Genomic DNA, 12,849 nt, shown 5'->3' with positions numbered 1-12,849 from the left:
TAATATAATTTGCCACGTATAATTTTCACTTTTCTTGCTAATAAATACTGCAAATGACATGCATCTAAAATTTGGCAGTTAATTTCGAAAATAAAACCAAAATGCTTATTTTACTCAAAACTACAAAAGAGAAACCAATCAGAACAATATTTATCTTGTTGAATTATTTGCAAAACCTCAAAATTAGATAAACCATTATGATCATTTTATACATCACAAAACATTACCTAACCTCAACCAAAATCCATTTTACAACTATAAATAAAAAACTCTAGTCTTGACCCTCAAAAACAGTGGTTCTCAAATGGGGATACAGTACTAGTACCCCTGGGGGTACTTGAAGGAACTATCATTATTGAATTAAACATTTTAGGAAAAACTTTTTTTTCATGAGGCTATTCAAGTTCATCATTTTAAAAACCCAGATTCTCTCCCATACAAGAATGGTTTAACCCAACTTTGTCTTGTGCCACCTCTCGTTACCTGTCAACTTATGATTTTAAGTATATTTACTTATTCTTTTTTTTATAAGAACAGGTCTGACACTTTGTGGACAAATATTTGTTAATAATTAAGTTAATGATTTTTTTTAACTGAGCTCTACTGTAATCCGAAAAGAGGACACTTTTACGTTGAATATTTTTCTGTTGACAAATATTTATTCATAAAGTATAACAGGTCTAACACTAAGTTGAATCATCTTTGTCCACAAATAGTTAATATTTAAGTTATTGCTTTTTGTAACAGATCTCTCTGTTCTCAAAAAGAGAACACTTTAAGTTGATCATTTTTTGTGGTCCAGTACAAATGGAGTTTGAAAGATTTTAAAGTTAAATAAATCAGACACTGATGGCATGTTTTAAGTCTATTTTTTTTTATCCTCAAAATACTTTGCAGTGGTTAAGGGGTACTGGGCCGAAAACGTATTTCACAGGGAGTATCTCTCTGAAAAAAGAGAACCATTGCTCAAAAATGTGTCTGAACTTATGGGATCCGCCACAAGTGCAAGATGTCCCCACAAAACAGGAAAAACTGCGATTTGGTCCTCACCATGCAGCAAAACCCAAGTGATCAAACAAACGCACAAACACACAAGATTCAAAGTGTTTAAAAGTGGCTAAAGGAAGAATAGAGACACAGCGGTGTGCAGTGATGGTTCAAATGTGACAAGTTTTTTATTTCAAGTTTTGTCTTTTAAAAGCTTTGGTGTCAATTAGTGGGGTGGGGGTGGGGGGGGTGGAGGAGGGAGCACAGTCGAAGGTCACACATCAGCCCGTCAGAAACCTTCCTGCCGCATCTCGTTTAAGACTCCCGGGGGGACAAAAAAAAAAAAAAAGAGCAACCACTTCTCTTCATTCCCTGTGCCGCTTTATTTACACCTGTAGCTACCCACAATGCTTTACTTCTGATCACGTCGCTGCTATGATCCCTCCTCCAGACCCAATGTGCAGCGGTGTGTGTGTATGTGTGAAAATGTGTGTGTGTAAACAGGCGGCTGCACAAGTACAACAAACTCAAGTTGCAGGAGTGGCCACGCCTCCTGGTCGGCCTTACAGGTCACTCTCGCCGTAGAGGGCGCTGGAGAAGGAGATGTAGTCGAGGGCGCCGGCGGGGCAGTCGGCGCCCACGTAGCGCGTCATCCGGCTGATGCAGTACTCGGCCTGCTCGGGCGGAAGCTCCCGGCGGAGCTCTTCCACTGTGATGTAATTCTGAGTCGGGGGAAAAAAAAAAATGTTTCAGTCGTCGGTCGCCGTCCCTGACTCTTGGATAATCGTTAGTAAGTGGTAGTTATGAATTGGTCGTTTCAAAATTTCTGAAATGTCAAATTTAAGGCTGTGGAAAAATGCTAATTTAAATGAATAAATCGATTACAAAACTACCATTTGAGAAGTATCAACATTTTCAGTAATCCAGGGCAAAGAATCAAGTAAAGAGGATAAATCAACCACAAATCGGTCATTTCAAAATGATTGAAATTTCAAATAATCTAGGACAGGGAAAAAAACATCAAGAAATTGGATCAAATTTCAAAATTTCAAAGAAACTGGGGAAAAACTGAGAATGAATGAATGGACCACAGATTGTTAATTTTGGAACTATTACATTTTTCAATAATCTAGGGTTGGGGTGAAAAAAAGAGATAGCTAAATCGGATCGCTTGACTAAAATTTGGTCATTTGAGAATGACTAAAATTTCCAAATTCATGACTGGAACAAAAAAGTCATTGAGAATCAATTGCAAATAATAGTCAATTAAAGTGGCTAAATCAACCATAAATTGGTCATTTCACAATTGTTGAAATTTCAAATAATTTAAAACTGGGGAGAAAATTTCAGTATTTTGGATCAATTAACCATTACTGCTCATTTCTGAATGATTGAAATTTCAAAAGAAACTAGAGCTAAGGAAAACACGAAACTAAAATCGAATAAATCAACCTGACTCAAAAAAGAGAAACATGCACTTGTTCCTCCGATAAAATATAAAGCACTAAAATAGTCTTGAGCACGACCAAAAAGCTTCTTGGTGACCTAGTCACAAGAAGGTGTCATGCCATGGGCCTTGTCTCGGAAATCCTAATAAACACGTACCTTGTCTGAAGCCAGAATCTTGAAGGAGGCCATGACTTGCTCGGCGGTGTCGGTCTCTGCAGTTTCTCGGGTCATGAAGTCAATAAAGGCCTGGAAGGTGACCACGCCGGTGTTGTTGGGGTCCACCAGGGTCATGATGCGGGCAAACTCAACCTCTCCCTGTGACACAGTGACACTATTGAGCACGCACGCGCGGATGGAGAACATGGCGCCCGTTCAGGCTCACCAGGTCGTAACCCATGGAAATGAGGCAGGCGCGGAAGTCGTCTGGGTCCATCATGCCGTTTCTCTTCTACAAAGACAAATAGCTACATATGAACGGTTGTTTGAAAAAGGATCGAAATGTCAAAAGGTCACGCTTGAGTGCGTGCGGGCCTTACCCTGTCGAAGTGGTTGAAGGAGGCTCTGAACTCGTTGAGCTGCTCCTGGCTGATGCCCTTGGCGTCGCGGGTCAGGATCTGGTTCTCCACCTCGTTGATGGTTCTGGCGATGGTGGTGAGAAGTTGCTCCCAGCCCACGCGGATGTGCTGCGGAGACGTTCACGATGAGGCAAAGACCGGACACGCCTCCTTGCGCGCAAAGGACGAGGCGTTACCTCCATGGTGTAGTTAGTGTGCTTGTTGTCGAAAATGAGCGACTCCTGGCTCAGCTGGTGGTCGCCTTCCAGCTTGTCGATGTTGGACTTGTAGTTAATGATGTTCTGCTCGTACTGCTTCAGACTGTTCATCTGTTCCTCCAGAGAGCCGGCGATATCCACCGACACATGGCTAATCTCCTGCGGTGGATATCGGATGTCAGAGCGACGGCAGCGTGGTAAAGTAGGCATGGTAAACCGGGGATGGGACAAAATCTCGTACCACGAGGTTTCGAGAGACTAGTACACGAGAGTTGGCCCTGCACAGCACGAGAGTTTTATGGACCAAAAAAATATTTCTGCTTGTTAGGCCCGAGCGCAACAGAAAACACAGAAGATCACGCATGGTGGTAAAATACCCTGCCAAACGTGGTGAGAAGGCTAACCAACACTTCAAAATAAAACTTACCATGCCTAATAATGTATAAAGATGAATGCCTTGGTAAGCTTTTATGTTGAAGTTCTTCATGGAAACATGTCACAATTATGGTGATTTGACTATCTACTGCACAAAATATTCCTCCCTGCCGGAGTGAACAAATAATCGCAACTCACGATGTAAACAACAGTGTTGTTCTGAAATTGTGTGTTATAGCCAATTCTGGGCACAAAAAAAAACAAAACAAAAAGAAAAAAAACACCTTAATTACGCTGATATTTTATTGTACGGTGCCTAGGGCTGCACAATTAATCAATTTTAATTGCGATCATGATATTGGCTGCCATGATTAATTAAGCTGATCCACAGCGATATTAACATTTCAAGCACTTTTTTTTATTGCAAGTCAAATCAAGCACTTTGTCAACATGTTTCCATGACAAAACCCTCTGGTTTCTCACCCAATATATTATTTACCAGTGTGAAATGGCGTTGACTTTCTCACCTGATTCCTAATATAGACAGTGCTAGCTGTCAAATGAGATCAAATCCGAAAAATTGAAAAAATCTGTTCGAAATGACCGAAAACGACATTTTGACTGCTAATTGATTAAGATTTGGAGACACCGTTACCTCCATCTTGGTTTGGATCCAAGGTCCAATAATGTTGGCCTGGGCAGCAAACTGGCGCCTGAGCCGCTCGTTGGCCTGCTGTCTGGCCACTTCCTCTTGCAGCATTTGGTCTCTGAGGGGCACCAGGTGTTTAACCTGCACATCGACACGGCGCCGTCAAAAAAAGAGCGTCACGAGAATGGACCATACTCGCAGGCCCACTCACTGTGTCCCATTTGGTGCCGATGTCCTGGGGTGTCAGGTTGGTGTACGGGTTGATGCCCGACAGCTTGATTCCGTACGTCTGAGCGATTTTCAGGATCTCCGTGTGGATTCCCAACGTGGCCATGCGCTCCTTGTCTGCCTCGGGCAATGTGGCCTTGAACTGGTCGTGGGCGGTGATCAGACTCTGCGGAGGTGAACGGTGAGGGGCGGTTATGAGCAAAAAAAACCCAAAATGCCTAAAAAAAACTATAAGCTGCAATTTTTTTCTCATAGTTTGAGCCCTTTGGATAACACATGTATAGTCCAGTGCATCTTAACACATTGTGGAATAGCCATGAATTAAGTAATCACATGGCTCTTGTGAAATCACAGCTGCTGAAAATACATGAAGACGTGAGGGTGGGCGATTCAAACTGCAGAGAAGGTAAAGTAGAGAAGCAATGGTGTTATGTCACCTGGATCTCCTCGATGCTGTGGACGATGAACATGTCCTGCAGGTCCTCCATGGCTCCATCCATCCAGTTGTTGAAGGGCGCCGCCCTCTTAGCAAATTCCAGGTACAGCTGGTCAATGGTCTCCCACAGCTTTTCCACACGCTTCGGAGAGGCACCCTTCGTGTTACTAACGACGACGGCCAAAGTCGACCGAGTGAGCGAGTTTTTGTACCTCCAGAGCGTCCCGCCTCTTCTGGGTAAGAGTGCCCAGGTTGTCCCACTGGTCGCAGATTCCCTGACAACGGGAGTTGACAGTGGCGGCGTCGTGGTAGTCCAGCTCACTGGAGAACAACAGCGTGAATGCGAGAATTCGCTCCCCGCCGAGGTGCAACACCAGGTCTTTGTCTTACTTAAGCTCCTGTGCGATGGCGGCAATCTGCTCCACGCGATCCTGGTGAGCGGCGAGGTCACTCTCGAAGGCTTCGTGTTTCCGCATCAACGCCCGGATCTCCATCAGGGAGGCTGACTCGTAGTCCTTCTTGGAGAGCAGGTCCTCCTTACCTGAAACAGCATTGGACAAGTATTATCCAAGGTTGCTTCATGGAAAAAAATAGTAGTGGAAAGTAAAGTAAAAAATGCAGAGGGTATCGAAACTTTGGCCAATAATTTTATTCATGAGCAAAAAGATACCAATGGATAATGAAAAAAGGCTTCACATTACAAATGAGACATTCTTAGAACAACCATCCATGCATCCATCCATCCATCCATTTTCTTTCGCCGCTTATTCTCACTAGTGTTGCTATCTAGTTAGTACGGGGGGGGACACCTTGAGCTGGTCACCAGCCAATCACATGGCACCAAAAGACAAACAACCATTCACGCTCCCAATCACTTCTAAGAACTTATTTAGAGTGTCCAGTACACCCACCATCCATGTTTTTGGAATGATGGAAGAAGCTGGAGTGCCCAGAGAGGACCCACATGGGCACGGGGAGAACATGTAAACTCCACACAGAAAGGCTGCAGACGTGCTTGAACTCTGGACCTCTGACCTCAACTGTGAGGCGGACGTGCCAACTGGTCTGCCACAGTGCCGTCCATTCTTGCCGCCCAAAATTCTTTTATTCCCATCATTTAAACTTTGAAAAGCTCCTGGTCCAGGCTCTTTGTCAGATTTTAGAATCTTTTGCAGCCCCCAAGTCAAAATATTTGTCCAACCGTGTTTTAGGGCATATAAGAATGTCTCAACTGTAATTTGTTGATTCCTTTGGAGATATGGGAGATATTTTTATGCACATAAATACATTTTTTAAAACCTAAGGGGGCCATACTTTCAATCGCCGATGCATGCTTGTTATTTGACAGAAATGTACCTGAGGTCCACGACTCGTGCATGTTACACTTCTGCTTAAACTTTTCGGCCAGATGATCCAGCCTCTCCAGGCGGCGGATCTCTGTGAGCAGCCACTCCTCGTAGCCCTTCTCCACCTGCTCTAGCCCCTTCCAGGCGTTGGCAATGTCCTGCGGGACGGAGAAACCGCCGACCAGTGACTGGTGCGTTGTTCCCGTTTGGCGCGCGTGCGAAGATGCGTGCTCACCGACACCATCTTGCCCTCGGAGGGCATGAAGGCGGGTCTGTTGCTGAGCCTCAGTTTGGTCTGCAGGGTGTTGAAGTTGATCTCCAGCTGACACTTTTCCTGAACGCGCGGGGGTTTGTGCACGCGGCGGTAATCGCGGAAGTCCTCCAGCTTCTGCTGCATGGCGCGCATGGTGTTCTCCGCCACGCGGTTCTCCAGCCAGGGGATGGTGCGGCGGATCCACTCCAGAAGCTGCGCTTGGCCCACAGTGACACTTTGCTTCCGAGGACAGCCCGGGACAAAAAGCACGCGACGACATCACCGGGAGATTCTCACCTCACTGGCCAGTTTCTCGTACTCCTCCATCAGCTTCTCGTTCTCCTGGTTGACCGCCAGGACTTTACAGATACGGTTGGCGGCCGTCTCAGCCTGTCGGTCGAAGATCAGACGGGACACGCGGTCAGACGTCGCGGCTTTGAGCGCGCAATATTTTCACGCGTGTAAAGCGTACCTGCTCGGCACCGGCGAAGGCGTGGTAAAAGCAGGACACATAGGTCATGATGGCCTTCTCGTCAGGTTTGGGCGTGTTCACGATATCTGATGCCACATGGACAGTTAGCCTCATGAATGTTCATGTTTGTTACCCAGAAGCAGTGGTGTCGTTAGGCCTATCCCCCTAAAAAGTTCCCAAACCCAGCAAAATGGTTTCAACCAAGAGTTTAATATAATGATCAAAAAATTGTTTCGAGTAATGATACGCACAATTATTATTTTTTTCTGTAATGAGTACAGGTCAATAGGAGGGAACCACTCGGTGAAAAAGCAAATTTTACAGCGAAGCAGGAATAAGATGATAAACGAAGAAGAGTGAAGTGGTGCAAGTTTGTTTTTCACGCTATTATCTGCAAAATATATTGAATAAGACAGATTATTATGCTGCAAAAGTGTGTTTTACATTTTCACAAAATGATTCTTTCAAAAATGTCATCATGGTCCCATTCTATTGGCCCAACTATGACCCCAAATCTATGAACTTTTTATATAACCTAGTGACACACCAGCCCAAAAGTACACAATAAGTGAAGTCACTGTGAAACGCAAAGAGAACATCACTTCTCACCTTCAGCATCCAACATCTTTGGGATGTCCAGGAACTTCTCAGCCACGTCGAAGGCTGTGTTCAGATTGCCGATGGGATCGTCCTAAGGGTAAAAAACCTGGACTATAACAAGCAGCTACCTGACAGGGGTAGAGAATTTTCAATTGTCCTGGAGGGAGGAGCAAAAAGTAGAAGAGAAGGAAGGAAGGAAGTGAAGGAGGAAGCAAGTAAGGAAGGAAGCACCTTTCTCAGTTTGGAGTAGTCAATGAGGTCAGGTCTGTGTCTGTGGATGAGGGCGCACAGAGCCAGGCCGTCCTTCCAACTGAGACGGCGGAAAACGAGGAGGAAAGCGTAAAGGATGGGACCCGAAGAGGGCGGAGCGGAGTGTGGCGCATTTGTCTGCCTGGACCTGAGCTCACCTGATGTGGAAGTTCTGCACGTTGACGTTCCTGTAGGGAGCCGTCTTCCTCTGGCACCACAGCAGCAGACCCTCCTTGGCGGACGTCTCTGCATCAAGGCAAAGAAAATATGCGCGCCTCCTTACAAATGCACTTTTAAGTGGGCAAAACAATTTCACCAAGAAACGGTCAAAATTCGCAAAGGCCTGATTCCCTCTAATGTCAAGGGTTATCTTGAGCAATTACCCTGTGATGCTAAATAAGAGGAAGGATTTTTCTAATATACTTAGAAAACTGGCACCTGGTAAAGGTTAAACCCTGCTGGAAATGTCATGTGCTGTATCGGTCACTGCACGCTACTTACAAGCTTAAATATCCTGTAAAGTGAATTCAGGGATTTGTTTCTTTAAAAAGTAAAAAGCATTTACTTGTGTTTACAAACACATGCAAAAGCTAAGAACTGCGTAGTATTCACTTGAGGAGCTATCTGTTTATGTCGCACAGTTTAGTTTTGAGTCATTGACGAAAATGCATATTTTTCTACAAAAACAACTTCTTTAAGGTCCGGATTTTCATTTCCCAGCAACCAAAGGGTTCAACTTGTAATCGAAGTGAATTAAAACAAAGGATTAGTAGATGATGCACATCATTTAAGGATGACTGCGCCAAACGCACGTTCCGGCTAAACTTGGTGTCCAAGATGAACCGCCATAAGCCTGCTAGCTTGCAAACTACCTGTTAGCTATTCGTGGTTTTAATGCCTGTTTTTACAGTATATCATTAACAACGACTTTTTTCAGCCAAATTTGGCAGACTTTTTACCACTTCGCTGCGGTGTGTAAAACTGGTCTTTCAGGAAGAAGAATTTGCAAGCTTAATATACTAGATGAGCCAAAAGCTAGCATAGCACTGTATATACCAGATATCACTATATAACTAACACAAGAATACGCTCTTTAATCTCTCTCAGGTCCTTCACCACAGGAACAGGTTTGCAAGCGTAATGTAGTTAGCAAATACGCTTCAGCCTTCAATTTTTTTCAAGTCCTTCACCCCACAGGAGGAAGAGTTTACAAACACACTGTCGTTTCTAGATAAGCTAACAGCTAGCATAATATTTCATTTTTCTCAAGCCCTTCAGTACAGGAAGACCCGTTCGCAGGTTTACTGTAGTAACCAGACAAACTAACAGATAGCATAGCGCACATCTGATTTATATGATTAGGATCATTATCAGGCTCCTGGAGAGCTTTGAGATTTGAATCAGGTGTGTTGTAGGAGAGAGACATCAAAAACATGCAGGATAAAGGCTCTTGAGGACTTTCATTTCTACTTCTACTCATTGTACTTTGCAGCCGAGTTGCACTTAAACACCATAAAAGCGGTGCAGCAAAGGGTCAGAGGTCAGCATGCAAACAAACCTTCAACAGAGATATCCTGGATAGCAAAACGCAAGATGATGGTCCAGATCATTCCAAGGGTCATTTTCACATTGCCATCAACGATTTCTGTGAACACACACAAGCGTGATGACCGTTTCTTATTCAGAAGTTTCGTAAGGTCACGGTGACGGCGGCGAGTCGGCCCGCTCACCCTCAGCGCCGATGGACACCAGCTTCACGCCTTTGCTGCAGATGAAGTCCAGAGCTTTGTTCACGTTAGCGATCTTGTGGAAGCGCATCTTTCCTTTGTCTGGTTTGGGGAGCCTCTCGCCTGCCCGGACACGCAGGCGGTCAGCGTCGGCGAGGGAGAAAACCCGAGAGGTCTGCTTTTCACGGGCTGGAGGAAGGCCTACCTGATATGACCTCCAGAAGCAACATCAACTTGAGCCCATTCCTAAAATCCTCCTCAATGTTCTCAATCTGTGTGCCGGCTTTTCTCAGGTGGGAGTTACACCAGGCTGTGAAGGTCTAACACACACAATACAAATACAAAACAATGTCAATCATATACTGCAAACCTAACAAAATACAAGTATTTCCCAGAAAGACACAATTTAGCAAGAAGTTAATTCATGTTCCAATTATTTTGCTCTCAATTCAAAATTCAAAAACTATATTGATCCTGTCATAGTATTAAATGAGCTTTGTTGAAACCTAAAGAAACCCTGCTCAACTGCAACTGACTTTATGTAGACCCGTTTGAGAATGGCTGTCCTGAACAGAACATGCATGCTCATGATTAAATTCTCGGTCACATAGAATACTTGTAAAAGCATAGGTCAATGGTTCTTAAATTGGGAATGGTAGAGTTGATAAGGGTTTCTGTAGGTATCAGCAAATCTATACAAATTACAAAATTTGTTACATTTTAATGCCGTGAGAGCAACTGATTATTTTCTAATTAAGAGCAAATTAATTGTCACATGAAGCAACATATTGCCAAATTCTACTATAGAGAGACACCTTTGCAAAATATTCTATACCTTATTTTATTTCATATAAATGAACTTTAGTGATGCAGTTTTCCGGCAGAAAAACAAAACAAATTATGTTACATGAAGTATCTTCAGGAATGACTCAATAAAACATGCCTAGAGATAACACTGCAAATGTAAATTAAACGTTTAAAAAGTCTTTTTTTTTTTAAACCCCTCAGTGTCAATTTTGACTCAATTTGGGCCATTGATCTATAAACATCAAAAGCGTTAAAAACAAAACAAAACTAGGAGGCTAAAAATTATGATAGTAAAAACAATCCGAGGTTCAAAACGGCATCATGCTTTCATTCCTAAATGCTTGCAAATGTAATTTATTTGACGGCAAGGTTTGACCGTATAATCATTGGCGCACAAGTTAACCCCAAAATGCTTTATGTTGGCCGAAGTAATATTTCAATCTATTAGGAAAACAAGAAAAAAAAATCTTTTGAACGTGCTGGTATTTTTATAAGATTTTTTTTTTGGTTATTCATTCAGACATTTTAGTTGAAGTTTTTGTCACAATAATCAATGAAACGATACCAGTGACCATTCTTAAAACCGTGTGCGTTCTTTTTTTCCAAAAACATGGAAACATAAACTTGGGCAAATATGCTATGCGGCAGATGACAGCTCTACAAAATTTCCCTTTTCTTGGCCACGTGACAACATATTCTTACGCCGCCAAGCGATTCGTCGCAAACCTCAAAACGTCAGTTTGGCACCATCACGGTTTTACCCCATGCCCACGACCCACCGCTTGAAAATCATCGCACAATAAAACAAGTGATGAAGTCAAGCGCACTTTTTCGTCCGCGATGTCGCAACCGATGACAGGCGCGTCGGACGAAGCGAAACATTTACAGTATAATCTCCGATTCAATTACTGCGTGTCACACGACACCGAATTGAGGTCAACCGCAGAGTCCGGCTTGCATTTGATGTGCGGCCCCTTGAGAGGGGCCTGCCGGGGGTCCTGGCAGGTGCGGGGCTCCTTTTGCCACGCATGACCAAATTTAGACAGACTCTTAATGCAGCCCTGTCAGGCCACTAGGCCAAGTTGTGTGTGCGGACAAGGTGCGCGGAGTCTAAATCGGGTTGCTATGGGACACCGGCAGACAGCTGAGAAGGCGAGATTCCTGAGGCAAGCTCGAAGAGGAAGGAATGGATCGGGGACCATGACGAGCTCGCGCAAACACTCGTGCTAGCAAGCTAATGGCTAAAACCCGTATGAAGTCACCCCTCGCGCCGACGCCCCCGCCCTAAGCCGGTCACACCTGTTGATTCTCAAGTCTTGTTATGAGGTCACCCTTCACCCGGCTGACACGCCTCTGAATAATGTTTACGTCACACGAATGAGGTCCAGGGGGGTTTCTGGAGCCCTGATAGACAACCGATGTCTCAAAAGCAAACAAACACGGCAGGCGGCTTCACTTCCTGTCCGTTCCTTCACAACGTATAGATGCACCAAGATGGAGGACGGAGGGCGGTGTAGAGTTGGCGGCGGGTGGATTTGGACATTTCGGAGCGCGAGGAGGCCGGGGCTGGATGTATTTTTAGGAGGAAGTGAAACCATCTGCTGGTGTCCCTTAGCCACTTTGGCTAATCTGGTCTGCAATAGGAAGCACAACATACGAACCACCCCTACTGGCCTTGGATACTTAATAGCTCGAGGTATGACGTCACCAACACCTCATTAGTTAGGGGGAGGTTGCAGGTGGCATCACTGGTCACTAATAAGGAGCAGGTGCACTACTCTGAGTACGGTGCATGAGACTAGTATTTGTGATGTCATGAACGAGTCACAGTTCACCAATGAGGTGAAGGTGCGAGAAATGAGTCTGGTCAACTTTTGAGAAAAACAAAACAAAACAAAATAAAAAACCCAAAACAGAGTTGAGTCAAGTTTAAAGTCGACAGAGATTGAAGGCGTGATTATATTTAGACGCTCCTGGTAAGTCGGGGGGGTGTCATGGATTTGGGTGGAAGGAGAAGGAGGGGCCAAGTGAAAGACAACACTGAGAAAGTTCCGATGCCTAAAATATCCCCACGGCCAAGGCTCGGCGCCAGGAGTACCGAGAAAAAGACTTCATTGGTGTTTTTAGAAAATGAAAAGTGATTTTAAAACACTCTTTCCATCACACACGAGCATACATACGTAAACACACACGGGCACAAGGTGGAGGCGTGTACCTTCCTCTGCTGCTTCTCCCAGGCGGGGTCAAGCAGCAGATCGCGGTCCCAGTCATCCTCCTGGGTCATGTAGGTCTGCTCGTGGTGGATGGTGTACGTCATGTGGCTCTCGAGAGTCGTCATGGTGGCCGCTGAAAAGAGATCAACAAGAGGGGGACACGAGCTCTCGTCCTGTGGCGGTCACGCCGTGCTCCGCTCTGACGGACTGACTGCCGCTCGGCCGTGAAGCGGGGGGTGAGTGTCAGGGTTGTGGCCCAAAAAGGGTGCGGGGGGGGCGAGGGGGG

General features: G+C 44.8%; 1 protein-coding gene across 1 annotated transcript; it reads right to left on the bottom strand.

Moving 5' to 3' along the window:
- Positions 1-1,150: 1,150 nt before the first annotated feature.
- Positions 1,151-12,765, bottom strand: actn3b (actinin alpha 3b). Its single transcript, XM_088424707.1, has 21 exons — positions 12,566-12,765; positions 9,749-9,863; positions 9,547-9,666; positions 9,375-9,461; positions 7,975-8,062; positions 7,799-7,877; positions 7,577-7,658; positions 6,968-7,053; positions 6,793-6,885; positions 6,478-6,708; positions 6,253-6,400; positions 5,287-5,437; positions 5,109-5,217; positions 4,898-5,038; positions 4,444-4,626; positions 4,239-4,373; positions 3,188-3,367; positions 2,973-3,119; positions 2,819-2,884; positions 2,593-2,751; positions 1,151-1,709 (listed from the first exon to the last, which is right to left on the bottom strand). Exons 1-21 carry the CDS (start codon positions 12,686-12,688, stop codon positions 1,551-1,553), a joined length of 2,682 nt encoding a protein of 893 aa, XP_088280833.1. The 5' UTR covers positions 12,689-12,765; the 3' UTR covers positions 1,151-1,550.
- Positions 12,766-12,849: the final 84 nt, after the last annotated feature.

Source organism: Hippichthys cyanospilos, chromosome 1, assembly GCF_059441005.1.
Source record: "Hippichthys cyanospilos isolate Australia breed blue-spotted pipefish chromosome 1, RoL_Hcya_1.0, whole genome shotgun sequence".
Taxonomy (NCBI): Eukaryota; Metazoa; Chordata; class Actinopteri; order Syngnathiformes; family Syngnathidae; genus Hippichthys; species Hippichthys cyanospilos.
This window is presented reverse-complemented; position numbering and strand designations above follow the sequence as displayed.